General features: G+C 41.6%; 1 protein-coding gene across 3 annotated transcripts in view; it reads right to left on the minus strand.

The window, feature by feature from the left end:
• The window catches only part of dyrk1b (dual-specificity tyrosine-(Y)-phosphorylation regulated kinase 1B), a 103,383-nt gene that overhangs the window by 26,228 nt on the left and 54,056 nt on the right, over positions 1-23,099 (minus strand). For all 3 annotated transcript variants that reach the window (XM_070966141.1, XM_070966140.1, XM_070966142.1), the window contains exon 2: positions 1,876-2,042. In XM_070966141.1, the coding sequence (XP_070822242.1) occupies positions 1,876-1,944 (69 nt within the window). In that variant the 5' untranslated portion in view covers positions 1,945-2,042. The remainder of the gene's footprint in view (positions 1-1,875; positions 2,043-23,099) is intronic.

The raw sequence follows: 23,099 nt of genomic DNA on the forward strand, positions 1-23,099 counted from the left end.
CCAAAAGTAAATAACAATAACAACAACTGGCAACTGCAGGTAGCTGATATATTTGTCCAATCTCCCAACCCCACAAGAACATAAGTCTGCCCTGCACCCAGATGAAAACTGGCCTTGCTCCTTTCAAACTTGAGGTATTACAGTTAGCTTCTTTCCTGGACCATGGCATGGACCTTCCCAAGTAGCAGTGCAACACCTTGATAAAGGAAGCACAGCTCTGCCATAGGCATTCCAGAAAAAAACCCACAGTTGCACCCCTCTGCATTTGAAATGAGCTCTAACTGTTGCAGCTGTACCTCCTGTGCAGGAGGCAGGGCAGTCAGCTTCAACACTCTTCACAGTGCTCCTTGTGACTACTTTCATGAGTCTAGGTGAGGAGTGTGGATATTCTTGGCTGAGCAATCTCTGCACTGCAATTTTCTATAGGATGTACAGCACTAATTCTTAAGTATGTTTAAAAAACATTCCCTCAGTGCACTGACTTATGAAATGTCACACTGATAGACCATTTTTAACCTCACTGATGTCAAGCTGAAAGGTTATTGGCTGCTGTTTGCTATGATTTTCAGAGAAAGATGAAAAGCTGTCAGTGTCTGTTTGGTAATGTGTAAGAATGAGCTGATCACTAAACCCCTACTCCAAACAGCAGCTGTCCAATCATAGCTTTACAACCATAATTACACATGGCAGGGATTTCTTTGCATGTGCATGTGTGCATGCAACTCTAGTGAGAAAACCAAAAACACAGGGGACAAAAGGGTCAGAAATTCCTGTAGCTGTTACATGTGTGCGTATGTGTAAAGGTGCTATCAGAGAGCAATTGGTTCCCCCCACCACCTCCATATTTTCAGTGCAAACATAACCAATGCCGCCAAGGTCAGTGGGAGCAGTAGCAGCATGGCTAGGGAGGGTGGCTGGTGCTCTTGAGAATTTGCATAGTTCTATGCCATTGTATTCAGAGTTTCTGATGGTTCAACTTTTTCCAACTTGTCACCACACTTCTTATGTGACCATGGCAACCACTGAAACCACCTCAGAGTTCCCTGACTAATAGACCTCTTAACCAGCTGACAGCAGAAAAGATCAACAAGGAAAAACTGTATTGGTGCAACATCAGTTTCAGAGTCTGATTATCAGGGCTGGGAGAATTCATGATAATAGTTAGCAAAACTTGCTGCATTAATTTTTCATACTGCTAACCATGTCCTCTGTTTTAAATTACAACCCTCACTGTTTAGCTGAGAAATGAGATTATGCAGGGTAGATAATAAATAGTCGCAGCCTGTATTGCACAGACAGGTAGGATTGAGCCATGGTGGCAGCATTTCACCCTGTTGCTGCCAGTTGAAAATAGACAACTGACATTGTGAGCTGTGATCACTCATTGTCTGAAAGCACCATCAAAGGGATAGTGCAGGTTTTTGGAAGTGGGGTTGCATGAGGTACTTATGCATAGTCAGAGTATTGCCTCCAGTAAATGGAGGTCAGCACACCCTCAATTTGGAGAAGCAGACAGAAATATGGGCAACAATCTAAAATAATCAATGTTCAGGGTCAGATGTACAGTATATTATGACTATTTTTACTGCTTTACCTTGTTGTGAGACAGCCCTTTCCGTCGCCATCTGTAAAAATTCTTCTTCTGAATACTATGGTTGATAAAGGCATCCCCTTGTCTCCACAGTGAATGGCATTTTGTCATAGCTGTCATAATCACAGATTTTTATTTTCTTGCATTTGTCATCTCTTCAATAAGTCACTGGATCTCTGACCCAAAATCTCTTCAGGTGACACCTGTGCCAAAGCATGTATGTGTGTGTGCGCGTGCGTGCGTCTGTCTGTCTGTCTGTCTGTCTGTCTGTCTGTCTGTTTTACCTGCTGCTGCTCGGCCATGGAGTGGATGGAGCTGAAGGAGGGGTGTGTATGTGTGTGCTGGCTGGTCATGGCTGGCTCAGCGAGGGAGAAGCCCTGGGCAGTGGAGGAGGAGGAGGAGGAGGAGGAGGAGGAGGAGGAGGTGGGCGGACATCCTGAGCTGCTTACACCTGGGGAGAGAGAGAGATTATTAGAGAGAGAGACCCCAACATTCTACTCACTTTCTTTTCCTCTATTTGTGATACAACACTGCTACTGCTGCTTTGTTTTTTTTGCGCCACAAAATCAGATGACACATGACCATCACACCACAGTCACTGATGACAGTCATGACTTTCCAAATTGGTCATACATACTGCACTATCAACAAAAGTTATTCATTACCAAGTTCCAAAATGAACCAAACATTTTAAACACATCAATGTCAGATTTGTGCATTTGTGTTACCTCTAGAGAGGCCTCTAAAACTATTGAAAAAATAATTTCAAGTAAGAGCGCAACTGAAACTGTTTTTTTGAGGTTTATAACAATATGAATATCTGTGAGTAGACTGCATTGTTTTCAAAATAGAACGAGTTAAAGGATCGGCTATCTGGAACGTTTTTCACACTACCTCAGCCCACAAACTCGATGGCTACTTGCAATACCTGCGCAGTAAAATTGGTGAAAAATTTAAACCGAATAGTGTGCAGGCAACAAAAATCACAGAGAGGATGTCCCGTCTCACTTTTAAGTTTAACTGCATGCTGGCTGGATGAGAGTTACGTGCCACACAGTGCAATGCTCAATGCCACAAACTTTTGTGGGTCACACACCAGCGACGTGATCGCAGCTACCCTGAAGGAAGTGTCTGATGTGCACTGAGTAAAGTCCATGTGATTCTGAGGGACAATGCCAGCAACATGCGAAAGGCGATGGACAGCATGAGAGTGTGTAGTTTAGGCTGCATTGCACATACAATGCAACTGATTGTCAACGAGGGACTTCTATCACAGCGCTGTGAGTGATGCCGTTGCAAGTGGGAGACAGATTGTTGCACACTTTATATTCCTTTTATATTCCTAATTGCACTAACTGAAGCAGTTACACTTGTTATATATATATTTTTTACATGTTGTTTGACCAAGCTAGAGAAGCTATTTGTTTAAGATTGTTGTGCACAGAAATAAAATAAATAACTCAGCACATTTATATCTGTTTGTTTAAGGAAAAAAAAAATCAGGAAAGAAATATTTAAGTCAAGTCTGATGCACAAAAGAATGCTCCCAGTCTTTTCCACACAATGAAACATACCATTTTTTTAGGTAATTCAGAGCTGTTTTTCTGAATCTGTATCGGATCAGTATCGTCTGATTACTAAACCTTAGATATTGGTATCGGAATTGAAAAAAGCGGATCGGTGCATCCCTAGTCTCTATAAAAAAGAAAAAAGTAGAACTAACAAGCTTATAATTGTTTAATTATTTTGTTTAATAGGTTTTCACTTTCAAACAAAATTTATGTTATTTCCATTAGCCTATATCAGTATGAACAGTCTACTAAAACATGGGAAATGCATAATGATAACTAGATACTTAACTAGAAAATACTCTCTGGGCACAATACAAAATGCACAGTTCAACTACCAATGAAAGAGCCTTTATCTCAACAACAGAGACTCAATACAACAGCTGGCCAACAAAAATAAAACCAAGTAATGCCTCTTGACTCCATACTCCAACACTTCCAGGGTTACCTCAAGGTTACATCTCATAGCCTGGCCACTGCGCTGTGGTTGGCTCCAGGGAAAGGCCAGGCTGGGTTTGGAAAGTTAATCAACGAACACTGGATGGATCTGGATGGACTGGGCCTTTTCCACTGGTGAGTAACATTAGATGCACGTATTTTCTGCATTAATTAATGTTATGTGGGTTGGATGGGAAACTTTGGTGGGCTGAATGTGGCCCATGTACTAGTAGTTGAAGGTCACTGGTCTGAGGGTTCAGACTGTTAAAGCTGTTAGTGATAAAAGTAGACTCAGGCTCATGTACAGTTCAGCTTCAAAGTGATGCATTTTGCATTTCTGCCTCAATTGCTGCTCTATACTATATTAGAGCAGGTAACACAACAAGGGATGCAGTGTGGCCTTGACTAGTTGATTAGTTACTGCCTAACAAAGCAACAATGATGTGTTGTTAAGTGTTGAATAAGATATAACTTTTTTGAGGTATATCGTCAGATAACTTAGGCAAGCCCTTGCCTCTGTAATCTTTTTCAGGCTCCAGCTGTGGATATTCGTGTGGTTGGGCAATAGGCATTAACAAAAGGGATAAACAAAAAAATAATTGAAATGAAACATTTCATTAAATAAAAATTGCAATTCTGGAAATTAATACTTTCATTTCCAACATTTTGTCTTTTGGACTTCACAAAGCTCTGGAGTTATTGGAAATTGGATCACATTTGCAAACAGATGCAGTCAGCACTGTAATGAACTTCTACAAATACTGTAAGAATAACCCAACAGTCTATTATCTGGACCTTTTGGAGTTTGTGTTACCAGCACATGGGCTTCATCTGTAGTGTCACTGACAACCTCTGCTGAAAAAAGTTATCATTTAAGCCAATCTGCTCCTGATTAAGCCAGTAACTGGACAAAATCAAAAGACCAAGCAAAAGCAAGACGTGGAAGCAACACGTCTGCTTCTTCCTTCCTCTTACATACAAATCCATATGGAGAGCCTCAAAATGTGCACATGCAAATGAATCACTATTGACATCCGGATCACTAAACCTCAAATTAATGTAACGCTCAAGTTTTATGTCAAGAATGAGGCAGCAATAATGAAAGAAGGCTATGGCATAATATGTGAAATGAGAAATACTGTTTGGCTGTTGATAGCAATGCATGTAAAAAAACCTCACAAGTATTTTTTTTTACCCACCAAGAATGATGGAGAACCCATGTTGTGAAAAACACTTGGACCAACTTATGTAAATTAAGTAGCAAATGTCACCAATCTGCTGACTGCAGATATAACACAACAGTTTAAAAATACTATCTCTCTCTTTCTTTCTCTCTCTCTCTCTCTCTCTATATATATATACACACACACACACACACACACACACACACACACACACACACATATATAAGCTTTTACTGTGAAGCAGCATTCAGCAATTGTAATATGGATGGTCGGAGGGCACATCAGAAAACAATGAAGCTTCCTAATTCCATCCATCCATTGTCTATACCCGACCATCCCTTTCAGGGTTGCAGGGGGGCTGGAGCCTATCCCAGCTGTTATTGGGCGGAAGGTGGGGTACACCCTGAACTGGTCGCCAGCTGACTGCAGGGCAACATACAAAGACATACAACCGTTCACGCACAAACTCAGACCTAAGGACAATTAAGAGTGACCAATTAACCTAATGAGCACGTTTTTGGTCTGTGGGAGGAAGCCGGAGTGCCCGGAGAGAACCCACGCATGCATGGGAAGAACATGCAATTGCATTTCCTTTCTGTGTGAAGTTTGCAAACTTCATACAGAAAGGCCCCCACCCGACCCGGGGATCACAGACCTTCTTGCTGTGAGGCACGCGCACTACCTGCTGCACCACTGTGCCACGCTTCCTAATTCAATTAGATTAAAGTAAAAAAACAAAAACTAAACTAGGAACTCCAAACCACAGAAATTAATTTTCAAGCTACTTGAGTACTGAGCAGGGGCTGCTGGCCCATAGTGGGCGTGCACTGCCCTCCTTAAGCCACACGAGAAAAAGAGAAAGAAAAGAGTTTATTTTGCCAGTCTAAGTCTTAACATTATTGTCCAATCAGCAGCCTGAATATTGCTGTGACATTCAGCAGCCTGAATATCACTTTCCAAACCAGAAGCCCCGCCCCCTTGGGGTGATTTCAGTCAGATTGAAAATCGCCCCAGGCGCTCTCATAGACTTACATGGTGAGATTCTATTTTTCAAATTTTGGACCATACAATTCATTTCTATTGGCCCCCGGAGGGCTTGCCCCAACGTGATTTCGTCATATGCACAGATGCGTGCTCGGACGATACACACAGTGCGCACACGTGTCAGGACTCAGGAGACTGCAAGATCGACGTGGCTAGCAACTGTAACATTGGCCTTGCTTTCCATGGAGAGAAAACTTGTCAGGAACATGCCTGATTTCAGTGAGAGGGTTATTGATCACTGCCCTGCAATCGGCTGGTGACCGGTTTAGGGTGTACCCTGCCTCTCGCTCGTTGACAGCTGGGATGGGCTCCAGCCCCCCTGCAACCCTGAAAAGGGATAGTCGGGTATAGACAATAGATGGAGGGTAATTGATCACTTAACACTTGACATTTAACTTGATATAGCTATACAAAAATACTGTACAGTATGTACAATTCATGTCTGGTGTTGCCATATTTTGTTTGAACAGGAAAACCAAATTAAACAATACAATGTAACACTGTAAAGTTAGCTATCTGACATTTATTTAATATTATTTTGCCCATTGAACGGGTCACCTTAGCCATCATCGCAACAGTTGCCTCCCCCTGAGAAATTTGTCAGGAGCCGCCACTGGTACTGAGAACTGAACACAGACAGACAGACAAGGCCAGTACTACTGCTTTCTATTCCAAAGAAAAAGAGTTTACTACATAATCCAGGACAAATGTTATCAGTGCACATGAAAAAATATTTTTTGTAATTATCAGTTCCCCAGCACTATTATCCACCATACACAGTGTAGACAGTTATCCTACCCAGTGACTCCCTGACATTTTCAATTGATCTCTATTGAATGAGGCCCTACTTCTGACCTTAAGAAACATTCAGCCAATTTTAACCTTTATATTGAACAGTGTGCATACTTGAGTTCTGTTGTGTGTAGTGTTGCATGGTTGTACGAAAATTTTGGTTCTTTTCCAATACTTTTTGTTAAAAACTGTATTAGAATGTTCAGTACTTCTGGTAAGTCAAATGTGCTGCCAGTGGAGAGGATGAAATGCATAATTTGTCTGAATCTCCACTGAGTGGAAGTACTGGCAAAATAGCCCAATCAGAGGATTGTATGTCTATAGTTAAAGGGCATGTGCTTGTGCATTCTTCCCTGATGTGAGCCTCAGCTTTAACTGGGAGAGAAGCAATGCCACTACACGTCAGTGACAGACACCAAGACCTCTCCAAGGAGTACAAAAGGCAATAGGTTAGCAAATAAGCTAGCTGGCTAGTTAGCTGGTAGGATGATGATGAGGGGCTAACCTGTATGAGATAAGCAGTGTAAACAGCATGCCAAGCATAGTTCCAAAATCACAAATGTATTGCACTACATTTGTTTGGAGGTCTTATTCTGATGCTTTTTAAAAATAAATCACTAAATGACATAGGGATACTAGCTACATATCACTTCTAAAATGGATCTATAGTTTTGTATACTTTCTATTTAAGTGGTTCTATAGCATCAGACAGAAGAGCCAGTAAAATAAGGCACACTCCCACTACAAATTTAGCCAACATTGTGTAAGGCAGATACATATTATATTAACATGTTACCCAATAAACATAACCATGGATTTGCCCTGATATGTATAAAAATGAATAGCTAAGATTTCATTCTAAATGTATTTTATACACACTTACACATTTTTGCAACAGCATACTGTATGTCCACATTTCTCCTCTGCCCTCTTGTTTTAATTATATAGTTCATGTGAAACCAGCCGACCAGCCACACCAGCCTTCAACTGACTGAAAAGTACCCGAAAGATGGGATCATAATTTCATATTTCTTAGGGATCTCGTATTGAATCTGAATCATTTCAGTTTCAAGTATTGTTTCACTATCAAGTACTGTTGTACAAAGCTTAGTAAAACAAAATTTCAAGCAAGCATTGTCACTGGGAATGTCGTAGTGCTCTGGGTCCTGGCCTGTCTACAGACATAACAGTGCTGGAGAGGGAGAACATCTGCCTAGTAGTGAAAAATCAGCATTGTCTCTTTAAGAGACTGAGAGGCACGCACAGCACTTCCTCAATCTGGCATCCCCCTACTTAAACTGCCATTGGTTGTTCGCCCTCTTTTTCTGTCAGCTGATTCGCTGTTTGTATCTAAGGGCAGGCTGGCCAGCACTCTATAAATAAACCTAGTGCTGTCTCAGCAACCAGCCCACAATACTCATTAGCTACTTCTCTCCCTCCTCTTCCACCTCTCTCCTGCTAAGCAAGTAGCTTCCAATAGCAGGCCTGGCTCTCTGCAGCCGCAGTCTGACACACTCTACCCTAGCAACCCAACCCACCCTACCAACCACTATCGCCCTCCCCTTTCTTTCCTCATCCTTCCTGCTTTTTCAAACCTCTCTACCTCTGAATTGGTTCTCTCTTCTTTTTATCCATGTTTCATCCATATTTCCTTCTGTCCAATCATTCCTCCTTCCTGGCTTCAATCAGATGAGTGCTCAGTATGTCTCAGTTATGCCAACTGTTTCATCTCATCATTAGTGTTGGGTTGGTACACAATGATGAAACAATACTTATGGTAACAGTGAGGTGTCACTCCAGGAAGCCCAGCAAAACATAGAACAGGCAGAAACTAATGCTTCCTGCTAGATGATGGATGCTAAGCTAACTGTGTTTGTACCTGAGCATCAGAGTAAACCAACAGTCGTACAATGCTGCCGTGGAAAAAGGTATCTTTACCAACAGTGTGTACACACAAATCTGTTTAAACACAACTGTAGTCAAGACCATTGAAGCTGAGACAGAGACAACTTTAAGTCTGAGCAGTTTCAATATCAAGTAAAGACCAAGTTTGACAAAAGACACAGTGCTGAGAACATTAGTTTGATACTTTCATTTTGTTTGATATAAGCGAATACAGAGGGCTGGAATTTCAGACTCATTTAGAAATTCAAATCAACAATTCAATGTTGTATTATTTGCTAAACTCATGATTACAATTCCATGAAAAGTACAGTATAAAAACTACATGGTTTTATGTAATGTTCCCCCGCCCATGCAGTAATATCCTTTACACAATCATGTTTTTCACAAAGTGGTGAAGCTTGCCCCAGCTTTGCTTGTGAATGACTGCGCCTTTCGAGGATGCCCCTTTCATACCCATTGACAACACTATCATCTGTTACTAATGAACCTGTTTACCTGTGGAATGCTCCAAATAGGTGTTTTTGAAGCATTCCACAAATTTCTTCTGCTGACTCTGTTCCAACTTGTTTGAAATATCCTGCTGCATCAAATTCAGAATAATCACTTACTTACCAAAAGCAAGTTGATGAGGTAAAACATTCCATATATTGTCTTTGTACTGTTTACTGTTGAGTATATATCAGAAAGGATTAGCAAGTTATCACTTTCTGCGTTATGTGATATACAGTGTCCCAACTGTTTTGGAGTTGGGGTTGTACTTTGAAAACTATGGACAAATGTTTAACAGATCCCCTCCAGGCATATGTCAACAATGTCAGTTTAAAGCTACCTTTAGGTTGGTTTAGGCTTCATGCCCCACCCACTACCATGGCTGGTCCAGTTACACTTAGTTTTGAAGATAACTAACCAACACAAAAAACACAAAGCAAAAGGATTCTTTCGAAGAAGCTGTCAAGGTGATTCAAACCACCGTGTGTGAACATGTTTAAAAAATGTGTTTAGTGCTAAGTGTATATGTATGTTTGGATGCATATTGTTGCTGTTATATAAAACTAATTGACCTGACTGGACAACACACACACTTTGACAAAAAACATATAATCTGAAAACATGCTGAAATATTGTTCAGCCATATTTGAAGTTTACCTTGGCCCAAGTCTCATTCCACACAGGCCAGTGCTCTTCAATACATTTTAAACTCCAGACAAAGAAGAAAAATGACAAAAATGCTAAATATTAAATAATAACAATGATTTCACTTTCACAGCAAAATAATCACTCATGCACAGAAACAGTCAAGACCACCTAATTCAAAACTAAGGTCTACAAAGATAGACTATCAACAGTTGCAGGGATTACCATGAAATTTGGTCAAGACATTCATGTCCCTCTACAGATGAATTGGAATATCTTAAGTAATTGCCTGACTTTTTTCTGGCAACACCATCAGGTCAAAATCAATTTTTTCCCAATTTTTGGCATGACAAAAAAAAAAACAACAACAACAAAAAAAACCAAACAGCAGCAACAGCAAAACTAAACCACAGCTTTACTTTGTACCAAGTATTGTTACCAGTTATTTTAGTTCCTATAATTTTTTATTCTGTACATAATACAGTCACATATTTTGTCCAGCAGAGTATTCTGCAAAAGAAGCAGCTCTCAGCAATGTCAACCATACCATGACTTTCAACATAAGGTACAAGCTCAAACATAATGCCAAATTCAGCTGGGAACAAGAGTCAGCTCACTAATGGTTGCATCTATAAACCAGCACAAAAATGACAGCTACCATCTTAACCACAATGTTCTTATCAGACACATTACAAATACAGTGTGCACATAAATTTGGAATAAAATATTCTTTTTACCTCTTTCGATGAAATGATTGTGACAATGTGATTTATTCTTGACAGATACAGTGTATATCTTCTGAAAACTTTATTAATCAATCTCTTCCAAACATATCACAATGAAAACTAAATCACAATTAACCTTTACAAACTGTAGTCAGGCTAAAACAACATTTGGGTATTGAAACAATAGGATTAAGGCTTCAGCCTTGGTCAGTTTAACAGGAAACAAATATTCATGATGATTTCATGCTTATGAATGTCCAATATTACTCTTACAAATGTTACACAGTCACTAATATCAAGTATGGCCACCCCTGACAAGGATCAGTGCAGACGTCGTGGCATACTGTCCGCAAGCTTGTTGATGTTGTCGGTGGGCAGGGCATCCCACTCTTCAGTCAGAGCCTGGGCTCTTTGATGGCTCGGTCTAAGCCATCCCAGGCATGCTCAATAGGGTTCATATCAGGGAAACAGCTGCCCTATGTGCTCTAGCACTGTTGTCTTGTAGACAAAAGTTGTTCCCATAGAGTCTTGCGTGTGGGAAGCAATGGTCCTCCAGGATGTCCCTGTGCACAAAGGTGTTGACGTTTCCATCCAGCACAACCAATGGTGTCTTTCCTCCATAATGAATACTGGCTCATACCATCACTGAGCTGAAACCAGCTTGAGTGGTTTCTGGATGCAGTCATTGTGAAGGTTTTCACCATGCAATCACCGAACCCATTGTCTTCCATCTGCATGGTTAAGGATATAACGGCTGTCTCTGTAAAGCTAACATGTCGCCAATACTCAAGCTGTAATCCTTTATGCTCCCTAGCCTAACGAAGTCGACCGACTCTGTGTTGAACATTTAGGTGTGGACACTTGGTCACTCGTCTTGGTAACAATGCTGAAGCAACCTTTGATTTACAGTTTGGCAGGAAATTGGTGCCATGGTGTCTTCTTCACAGACGATGGCATTTTCCAAGCAGTTGCCGATCACCTCTTCTGGTAGTCAGTCGTGGTCTTCCTGGAGATTTTCATGGCCTCAAATGACCCTCCTCTATGAACTTTGACAATTTTACAGACCGCATCCTGGGATATTCCAAGCAAATCAGCAATATCACCTTGTTTGTGTTCACCCTGTTGGAGTGCAAGCACACTCTGGCATACCGCCAGTGGCATTGGACGAGGCGTAGCTGAAGAAGGTTTTGTGTCAAATTTGGTTGAAAAGTATTTCAGACAATTCTGAAAACGTGGACCTATTGCATACAGGCTTTAGGCAGGAAACAGACAATACACCAAGTATCTTGTATTTTATAGCACCAAACAAATGCTATGCATTAATTAATTTCACATGGGTAATTGGGACACATAATGTAATCATTGCACCTGGTCAAAAGTGATGACTAGTGCATTTAAATAGGAATAAACAGAGGATTGTGTCTGAAAACAAAATTATTCCAACTTTATGGGCAACAGTGTACAAACAAAAAGCAACACTTGCATTCTTGAATATAAAACAACAAATGAAACAAATTACTCAGCACAATGCATGATGGCAAATGAGGGGCACTGCTACAGTACTCTCAGCACTGTCTGCAGTAGAATAAGCATCGCAACTGAACAGGCGGTGGGATGGAGTGGTGTCTTCACTGTCAAGTTGCTAACTAGTTTGTCAAATACATGAGTTTGTTAAGTGTTGACTTCATTTTACATCGTTACGAAATTGGTGAGATGCAGTGCTGGAAAGTATACACAATATTCTCACTTTTTACTTTCCTGTGACAACCGTCATGTAATCCATGCTTCTCATACTCATTTGCTATGTTAACTAGCTGCCTATACCATGCAGGTACTTGACAGACCTTGTCAGTGAACACTAAGCTATTTATATTAAACAAACAATGCAAATTAGTTTGGTTCTAGCTCAAGTTCAGTTTATATACATATGCTGGTGTCGACATCGACCCAAAATCCAGTATCGGTCAAGCTATGATTACCAGGTCCTAGTGGTAATGCATAAATAGTACAGTACATCTGAGCCAGCCCATACTTAATGTTTGAGGTTGATAATTATTTGACAGTTAAATAACATACAATGCACAGCAGTCACACACATCCATATACCCTGAAAGGCAGGTACTGGACCAATAGAAGACTCAAATGAAAACATGAAAAAGAAGTTCACATATTGTGAACAAGAGCATGAGCTTGAGACATCACCTGTGGATGCTGTCTGTGGATTTATGTTCACAATATATAAATAAATATTACACAATAAGGTTAGACAGTATTAGTTTTTTCAACATAAACACATCATATTCAAAAATATATATTGGGCTCTATTTTCAATTCCGCCACCGGCACAGCGCAGGCTGCGCACCCCACACAGTGGTATTTTCGTGCAGCGCAGGCAGGCGCACGGCGCACTTAGTATTTTGGTAAACCAAGGCACACAGAGGTACACCAGGATGGGTGCTGCGGCGTAGCCGACGGATTTGGATTTTCGTTCCATGTCGGTCCACGCTGGCAGCAAAAGTGCGCTGAAAGCTTGCCACCCCAGACCTGGTCAACTCTGTGCACCAGTGGCGCACCACTGGACAAGTGGATTTTCGTAAACCGGCGGAGTCGTGCACTCACGTCACCAATACCTCACAGGCAGGTTTCCACAGTGTCTGGCATTTCACTGCGATCAATAATTAGTAACAGCCACGATTCAATGCAACTATCTGAGTCAGCACATACAGTCAGACCTAAATTTATATATTTTGATCAGTATCTCATCTGACCACATCGCAAGCGTGTTCGGCATGCTTAATGGTCACTCAACCTGCCCGAATGTACACGGGTGAAACAGGGATGTCTGGTGATCTGTGACTCAAATTGCCTGGTGATAAACGTGTATGCCTATTTCCCCGGGTCGGCACATGACTCATTCATCCTGGCGAATTCTAGCATCCCTACAGTCTTTCAGGGGGGACACCCCTCTGGATGGGTGGCTGCTAGGTGATAACAGCTATCCACTGAAAATGTGGTTGATGACGCCATATATCACACCTTCAACAAGACGGCAGCGTGGTTTTAACTGTGTTTTCAGCAGTGCTCGGTCAGTCATCGAACGCACACTGCGGTCAATAATTAGCAACAGCCACAATTCAATGTAACTATCTGAGTCAGCACATACAGTCAGACCTATATTTATATATTTTGATCAGTATCTCATCTGACTACATCACAAGCGCAATGGTCACTCACCCTGACCGAATGTACACAGGTAAAACAGGGATGCAAACTAATCAATTAACGTCGCTGTGCCAACCAGAAACAGCTGTGGCATCCTACAGAGCATATATACTGCATCTATCTCAGACCACTCGAGAGACAGAGAGACAGACACATGGAAAAAAAACGTAAGTGATGATCATTGTCCGCTATTACCCACGTCATTTCATTCCAAATACAAATGTTAGCATTGTAATGCTTAACGTTATCTACAAAGATGGAGTACATCATTGCTTTGAGGAGGATGAGGAGGAGGGGGAGGAGGAGGCCGAGGATTTACCATCTAAGGACCTCATATTTAGACATGAGTGACGTCAGTCTCCTCCTGGGAGAAGTTTGGGCGTCGGACACTTTCCTGCGCGGGCTCAGTCATCCTTGAAACTTGCCATGCGCCTCGCCAGTGGCGTTTTTAAAGGTGAGGCGAGGAGCTGCTGTGATTGGTGAAAATTTGACTCGGCTGTGTCAAACCCACTCCACGCCTTCTCCCCTCCCTCTTTCCCAGTTGTGCCGCTGGGTGGGACTGACATAAGAAGGGGGAGTAGATGCGCCGGCGGCGCAGTGCACGAAAATACCAAAGTCTGTGCCGCCACACCCCATCGGTGAAGTGGACCTGACTTTGCGCCGCGCCAGAATCGAAAATAGAGCCCTCAGTCCTTAAATGTGATTATTTAAGAACTGTGGCAAAGACATGTAGTGAGCTGGTTATTTTACAGTGTAAAAATAAACTGCTGTCAGGTGGACAAACTAGGTAATTGACACTGTTGATAAACGGATTATCCTTATTAGACTCCGACATACAATTAAGTTGCCAGTTATTTAGCTATAACCAACAGAGCCAATGCAGTGCTCCAGTAAATCCATACTCAGTCCTATAGACGTTTTGGAGGCTTTGCAGTGTTGTTGAATTGTATTGCCTTATATGGAGTGCAGCGTTTTCCACACAGACTTTAATTGGGTGGGCCACCCAGGTATATTAACGGCCGATTTTAGCATGTTTCATTTTAACCTTTTATCTGTTGCGACAATGACGCCACCTTGATTGAGTAACTAGCGGACAATTTCCCCTTTACAGAAAGCTTGTCAGTGCACCGTGTTTGTTTGGATCATTTTCAATAGCCTGAGGAGAGAGTGTCAATAACAACAAACCCTCTCCAGAAATACAAATACATGAGCTGTGTTTTTTGGGCAACTTCATAAAATATACTGCTGACGAAGAAAGTAACAGAGCAGACGGAAAGAGAAACAGAAAGAGTCAGAGTGGAACAAGCAGGTGTGTGTGCATTAAGAGACCAGAGATGTAGGTGTGTGTCTGTGTGTGTGTCTGATACTGTTTTATGAAAGTCATGGACAGGATGTCAAGGCAGATTTGTGGTGAGGAGAATGTCTGGTTTGGGAAGATCAGAACTGAGTTTCTGCTTTTTACAGATGACATGGTTCTGTTGGCTTCATTAGACAGTGACCTTCAGCCTGCAAACAATTCGCAACAAAGTGTGAAGCAGCTGGAATGAGAGTCAGCACCTCCATGTCTGAGGCCATGGTTTCCCGGGGGAAAATGGCCGACTTCTCCCTCTGGGTTGAGAGTGACTTGCTGCCCCAAGTGAAGGAGTTAAAGTATTTAGGGATCAAGAGTGACAGCAAAATGCAGCAGTTGAGATGAACAGACAGATTGGTGCGGCATCATCAGTAATAACTTTGGCATTATACCAGACTGTTGTGGTGAAAAGGGAGCTGAGATGGAAGGCGAAGCTTTCAGTTTACTAGTTGACCTATCTTCCAACCCTCACCTATTGACATGCCACAAATGGTTGCAAAATATTGGTGGGGAGAGGGATGTCTAGAACACAGTGCTTAGCCTGCTGCCACTGCAACCCAACCCTGTACAAGAACACTAGTCAAGGTCCACACCAACATCTCTGGAGCCTACAGAGCCCACCACTCCCCCCACCTTGGACACTCAGACCATCTTTCCCTGTTCCTGACACCAGCTTACAAGCCCCTCATCTGCACGTCTAAGCCACAGTACAAATTGCAGGACTGTTTTGAGGACACCAAAGGAGAGCTCCTCTGTGCTGTCATACATCAGTTTCTGCATGGATAAAGCAACATCAAGGAAACAGGTGAAAATATTTCCCAACCAAAAACCCTGGTTTAATGCCAATATCAGAGGACTACTTCAGGCCAGGGATTCAGCACTGAGGTCAAGGGACCAGCTTAACACCTTTTTCTCCCACTTTGAAGAGGACAACGGACAGGCAGAGGACACACAGCTGACATCAGAGCATGACCAGCCCCCCACCATCCAACAACATTGAGTACTGCGAGTCCTCTGTGGCATCAACACCAGGAAAGCACCAGGACCAGATGGAGTACTAGGGAGGATGCTGAAATCACAGCTCATCAGCTTGCTGCAGTATTCATTAACATCTTTAACTGTTCGCTGCAGTAAGCCACAGTCCCCACCTGCCTGAAAACTGCAACTATAATCCCTGTGTCCAAATCCTCTGCCATCACAGGGTTGAATGATTACTGGCCTGTGGCCCTGACACCGGTGATCATGAAATGTATGGAGAGACTGGAGTTACAGCATGTCAAAGCCCACATCCCACCTGTCTATGATCAACATCAGTCCGCCTACAGGTCCAACAGATCCACAGACGACATCATCTACATCACCCTCTACATGGCCCTCAGCCACATTGAATGCGCCAACACATATCTATTTTGATTGATGCTGTTTGTTGACTTTAGCTCGGCATTTAACTCCATCAGCCCCAGCCAACTCATCAACAAACTTAACAGACACTACAACTTGGAACCTCCCTCTGTCTGTGGATCACAGAATTCCTGACTAACAGACCCCTGCATGTCAGAATGGGCACCTCCACATCCTCCACCATTGTCCTCAATACTGGTGTTTCTCAGGGCTGTGGGCTGAGTCCAGTTTTATACACACTGTACACTTATGAGTGTATCGCTACTCATGGCTCCAACACCCTTATCACATTTGCGGATGATACAACCATTGTGGGTCTTATCAACATTGGTGACGAGGCATCATACAGGGAGGAGGTCCAAGCACTGGCGGCCTGGTGCAGTGACAACCACCTCAACCTTAACACCAAGAAGACAAAAAAAGTCATTATTGACTTCCAGAAGTCGAGGACCACACTGCACTCAGGCATAAGCATCAATGTGGAGGAAGTGGAACGGGTCACCAGCTTTAAGTTTCTTGGCCAGCACATCTCGGAGGATCCGGGCTGGACTGTGAACACCACCCACATCATCAAAAAGGCCCAGCAGCATCTCTTCTTTCTGATAACTCTGAAGACAAACAAACTCCCCTCACCTCTGCTGAAAAACTTCTACAACTGCATAATAGAGAATGTCCTCACCTATGGATGTACAGGACTGTCTCAGAAAATTAGAATATTGTGATAAAGTCCTTTATTTTCTGTAATGTAATGTAACTGTCACTGTTACTGTGACTGCATGTCTGTCTCTCTGTCTCTGTCTCTCTCTCTCTCTGACTGCATTTCTGTCTGTCTGTCTGTCTGTCTGTCTCACTCTCCCTCTCTTGCTCTTCCTCTCTCACCCAACCGGTCGAGGCAGATGGCCGCCCACCCAGAGTCTGGTTCTGCTCGAGGTTTCTGCCTGTTAAAAGGAAGTTTTTCCTCGCCTCTGTCGCCAAGTGCTTGCTCATGGGGGAATTGTTGGTTTCTTTGTAGATAAAAGAGCATGGTCTGTACCAGCTCTATATGGAAAGTGTCCTGAGACAACTTCTGTTGTGATTTGGCGCTATACAAATAAAATTGAATTGAATTGAATTGAAAAATTAATGGTGTGGTGTGGAAGTGGGAAGCCGATGATCCACTAGGCTGTTTTGATGACCCACTGAAGTTGTTTCTTTTCAGATGCAGTGCAGCTGGCGTACCACACCATACAGGACTGTCTCAGAAAATTAGAATATTGTGATAAAGTCCTTTATTTTCTGTAATGCAACTAAAAACATGAAAATGTCACACATTCTGGATTCATTACACATTAACTGAAATATGGACAGCCTTTTATTGTTTTAATATTGCTGATTATGGCATACAGCTTAAGAAAAACTCAAAAATCCTATCTCAAATTATTAGAATATCTAGGCTAACTAGGCTAACCAGTAGGCTAACCAATCACTTGAATCGTCTAATTAACTCGAAACACCTGCAAGGGTTTCCTGAGCCTTTAAAAACACTCAGCTTGGTTCAGTAAACTAAATCACAAGTATGGGGAAGACTGCTGACCTGACTGCTGTCCAGAGGACCATCATTGACACCCTCCATCAGGAAGGTAAGACACAAAAAGAAATTTCTAAAAGAGCAGGCTGTTCACAGAGTGCAGTTTCAAAGCACATTAACAAAAAGTCTGTTGGAAGGAGGAAATGTGGCAGGAAACGCTGCACAACCAAGAGAGATGACCGCAGCCTTAACAGCATTGTGAAGAAGAGCCGCTTCCAGAATTTGGGGGAGCTTCAAAAACAGTGGACTGAAGCTGGAGTCCAGGTATCAAAAGCCACTGTTCACAGACGTGTCCGGGAAATGGGCTACAATAGCCGTATTCCCATGGTAAAGCCACTCCTGAACTCAAGACAACGGAAGAAGCGTCTGACTTGGGCTATGGAAAAGAAGCACTGGACAGTTGCAGATTGGTCCAAAGTCCTCTTTTCAGACGAAAGCAAGTTTTGTATTTCATTTGGAAGTCAAGGCGCCAGAGTCTGGAGGAAGGCTGGGGAGAAGCAAAATGCAAGTTGCTTGAAATCCAGTGTGAAGTTCCCACAGTCAGTGATGGTTTGGGGAGCCATGTCAGCTGCTGGTGTTGGTCCACTGTGTTTCATCAAGTCCAGAGTCAATGCAACTGTATACCAAGAGATTTTAGAGCACTACATGCTTCCGTCTGCTGAACAGCTCTATGGAGATGATGATTTCATCTTCCAGCATGATCTGGCACCTGCCCGCAGTGCCAAAACCACCTGTAACTGGTGTGCTGACCATGGCATTACTATCCTTGATTGGCCTGCCAACTCCCCTGACCTGAACCCCATAGAGAATTTGTGGGGTATTGTGAAGAAGAAGATGAAAGACACCAGAACCACCAATGCAAATGAGCTAAAGGCCGCTATTGAAGCATCCTGGGCATCCGTAACACCACAGCAATGCCACAGGCTGATTGCCTCCATGCCACGCCGCACTGATGCAGTAATCCGTGCAAAAGGATTCCCAACCAAGTACTGAGAGCATTAATTGACATTTTCAAATGTTTGATTTTGTTTTGCTGTTATAAATTTTTTTTTTACTTGGTCTGAGGAAATATTCTAATTTTTCGAGATAGGATTTTTGAGTTTTCTTAAGCTGTATGCCATGATCAGCAATATTAAAACAATAAAAGGCTGTCCATATTTCAGTTGATGTGTAATGAATCCAGAATGTGTGACATTTTCATGTTTTTAGTTGCATTACAGAAAATAAAGGACTTTATCACAATATTCTAATTTTCTGAGACAGTCCTGTATGGTGTGGTACGCCAGCTGCACTGCATCTGAAAAGAAACAACTTCAGTGGGTCATCAAAACAGCCTAGTGGATCATCGGCTTCCCACTTCCACACCTAGAGGAGATCCACTTCAGCCGTCTCCTCTTACGAGCCACAAAGATCCGGGATCACCCTGACCACCCAAGCCACCTTTTTCTTCTTTATACACTATTCACTTGGGATGCACCAATTCACTTCTGGTCAGATTCTGATACCTGAATTTGGTTATCTGCCAAATACAGAGTACTGATCTGAATCCACGGTTTGTTTCGTAAGTTGTATGCCTCACTGTGTGGAAGAGACTGGGATCATTCTTTCAAGTGAAAAAAAAAATCAGACTCAACTTAAACATTGCTTTTCTAACTTTGCAAAACAAAATGTAAGAAATAAATACAGTTAGAAATTTACTGAATTGTTATTTATTATTAAAATAATAAATAATTGTGCACCAACAACTTGGTAAAAAAAATCTTAAAAATTAAAAGGAATTACAATTCAAATGTAAAACTTTTAAATGCACTAAAAAAAGGGTAGGAATTACAATTCCAGTATTAAAGAATACAACTGAAAGAATACATTGAGAAAAAAATGTAAACATTAATTCACAATTTAGTCAAAAACTAATACAAACAAACTTGATAAATCACAGTCACAATTCACAGAAGTAGTATAAACAAATAACTTGGTAAAAACAAAACACGCAAAATAATCAGAAATCAAAATTTGTCATAAATATTTAGTGCAAACAGGCATGTAGACGTAGACTTTAAACTGAATACATTGGCCCCTTTCTCACAGATCCCAACTCAGCTATGCAAGTTAGTATTAGACTGATATTGGTGTCATATTTGTGTATCTCTACTATCGGTATTCTCTTAATCAATTTAATGAAGTAGTCACCTGGAAAGGTTTTAGATCAGAAGATATGGCTTGACATAAGTTAATTAGTGGAATTTCTTTTTTAATGTGTTTGAGACCATCAACTGTATTGTTGGACAAACCATCAAACGCTATGACAAAACTAGCTCACATGAAGACAGCCCAAGGAAGGGGAGACCAAGAGTTATCTGCTGTAGAGGATGAGTTCATGACAGTTACAGCCTCAGAAATTGCCAATTGAAGAGACCACAGATTAGAGCCCGCATAAATGCTTCACAGGGTTCAAGTAGCAGACGCATCTCAACATCAACTGGAGGAGGCTGCTTGAATCAGACTTTCATGGTTTAACTGCTGCAAAGAAACCACTATTGAAGGAGACCAACAAACAGAAGAGAATTGCATGGGCCACAAAACACGAAGAATGGACATCACACCAGTGTTCTCTGGTCTGATGAGTCCAAATTTGAGATTTTTGCTTCTAACCACAATGTCTTAGTTAAACAGACAAGATCAACAAATGGTACTGTATTTGCAGGTGTGGTTCCCATTGCAAAGCTCAGAGAAGCAGGTGCTTTGCTGGTGACACTGTTTGCAATGTACAACATGTTCAAAATTCAAGGCACACTTAACAAACATAGCTACCACAGCATTCTGCAGAGACATGCCATCCCATCTGGATTGTGGAACTATCATTTGTTTTTCAACAATGAAAATAATGATGGACAATGATCCAAAATATACCTCCAGGCTTTGTGAGGACTACCTCACCAAGAAGGAGAGTGGTAGAGTGCTGCATCAGATGGCATTACCTCCACAATCACCTGATCTGAACCCAACTGAGATGGTTTGGGAAGACTTGGACTGCAGAGTGGGGGGAAAAGCCACCAACAAGTGCTCAGCACATATGGAAACTCCTTCAAGACTGTTGGAACAATATTCCATTTCATGAAGATCGCTGAGAGAATGGCAACAGTGTGCAAAGCTGTCTTCAAAGAAAAAGGTGGCTACTTTATAAAATATAAAACATATTCTGCCTTGTTTACACGTAATTTTTATTTTTCAAATAAAGAAAATCCATGGAATGAGAGGGTGTGTTCAAATGTTTTTGGTACTGCATGTGTATTAGTTTGTCTTACAGTAGAAGGATTTTGACTTCAAATATGTTGATTTAATCTGACAGAAGTGTTTCATGTACAATTACAATGGCAGACGCTTTTATCCAAAGCGACGTACATATGAATTCACACACCGATGGCACAGCATCTGGGGCAGTTATGGGGTTCAGTATCTTGCCCAAGGATACTTTGGCATGTGGGCTGAGGCCAGGGATCAAACCACTGACCTCTTGATTGGTGGACGACTGCTCTACCTCCTGAGCCACAGCTGCCTCTCATGTACCAAAAGCGCAAACAACAAATATTGCACTTAACTACTACTTAACCACATCTGCTTTGCTGTGGTAAGTAGTTACATTTCTAGGGAGGTGAGGTTACAGTGTAAGCTACTGCGTAGGGTATGTGGCTGAGCCATACCTAGGCAGTAGATCGGACACAGAAGTATAAATCAGGGTTAAGGTGATGGCATAGGTGATGTTGATGTAAGTCTGTGAGGGTTCAGTGCTCAGCAAGGACATGCATTTCTGGAAAACACTAATAAAATACATTTAACAAGAGTTGTGACAGGTGACATTTTTCTATACATGTTCTAGATTAATTCATAACATATAGCATAACACATTCATAACAACACACAGGGAATACACAGGTAGGGAAAGCTGAACACGCAAGCCACAAAATGTCAGGGATCAAATTTTACTAACTGTATAGTAATCAACAAAAATGCAGTACATAACAGCTGAATTTCCCCTGTAGGGATCAGTGGAGGCTAATCTCTATAAGTGGTATAGGCTACACCAATTGACTCCTTTATGGTTCATCATATTATATTATTTAACAGACATGTAAATCTATTGGAGTCTGACATCTGAATGTGTATTCATGAGTTTTTATCAATTGCTGTCTTGATTCAATGATTTTTACAGTCTGTGCCATAAAAACAATACTATTCAAATTCACACAGCCTGCAGTTTCAGATCATACTTGATCTCAATCCCTAAATAAAAAAAAAAGTGTATAGACAGCAATATCAACTGTCATTAATACTATAATTGTTTTGCCAATGCCTTTATTAGATGGTGATAGCAGAGAGATTACAGAAAAAGAGAGGACAGTGTGATGTAATGAAAGGTCCCCAAATGGATTTGAACCTGGGACGTTGCAGGTCATGGTTGGCTTCTTAACCACTAGGGCATGGGGGCACCTCGACAGCTGTCAAATCTTTATGTGAAGAGTTGTGCATGTGTACATGTATTGCCATTAATAAGGATACAGGATTCTCAGAGATGTTGCTGCTTGGGAACAAGTGTAGTTGTAGCAGTAGCAAATTCTGTAAAAACTCTAGCCTTTGAGGAACGACATCGGGAATGCACATCCTACTATGGATAATCTTTCTTTTAACATGGAAAAAGTACTCTAATAACAATAGAAAAAATAACACAGATTTGTTTTCCTCTGAGGTAACTGAGGACAGGGCAATGCTTAGGCTTATGTAATCTGAACCACTACAAACTTGGTATTATTTCACAGTTGGTCTTCATGTTCATTCCCAAAACACACAATGTAAAATATCACCACAGACATCTTTAGGTAGAAATAAAGTCCAGTCATGTGGCAAAAAAATGACAAGATCAGTAATCAGTAAAAGTGTGCTGTGTCCTCATGCTTTCTATCGCAAACATATAGAAACAACCAGAGTCACAACACAGTCACATGAACATATGTCATTCTATTGTTACAGTGTATATATTATCAGTGGAAATAAACCATAAGAAGCAACTTGTACTTGCCACTAATGTAAGTGTTAAATAGCAAACCGTAGTGTAAGAATTAGGTCAACAACTGTATTCCTTGCATTTACTGTATATACAGCCCAGATTCCAAAAAAGTTGG

This window comes from Chaetodon trifascialis, chromosome 7, assembly GCF_039877785.1.
Source record: "Chaetodon trifascialis isolate fChaTrf1 chromosome 7, fChaTrf1.hap1, whole genome shotgun sequence".
NCBI classification, from domain to species: Eukaryota; Metazoa; Chordata; class Actinopteri; order Chaetodontiformes; family Chaetodontidae; genus Chaetodon; species Chaetodon trifascialis.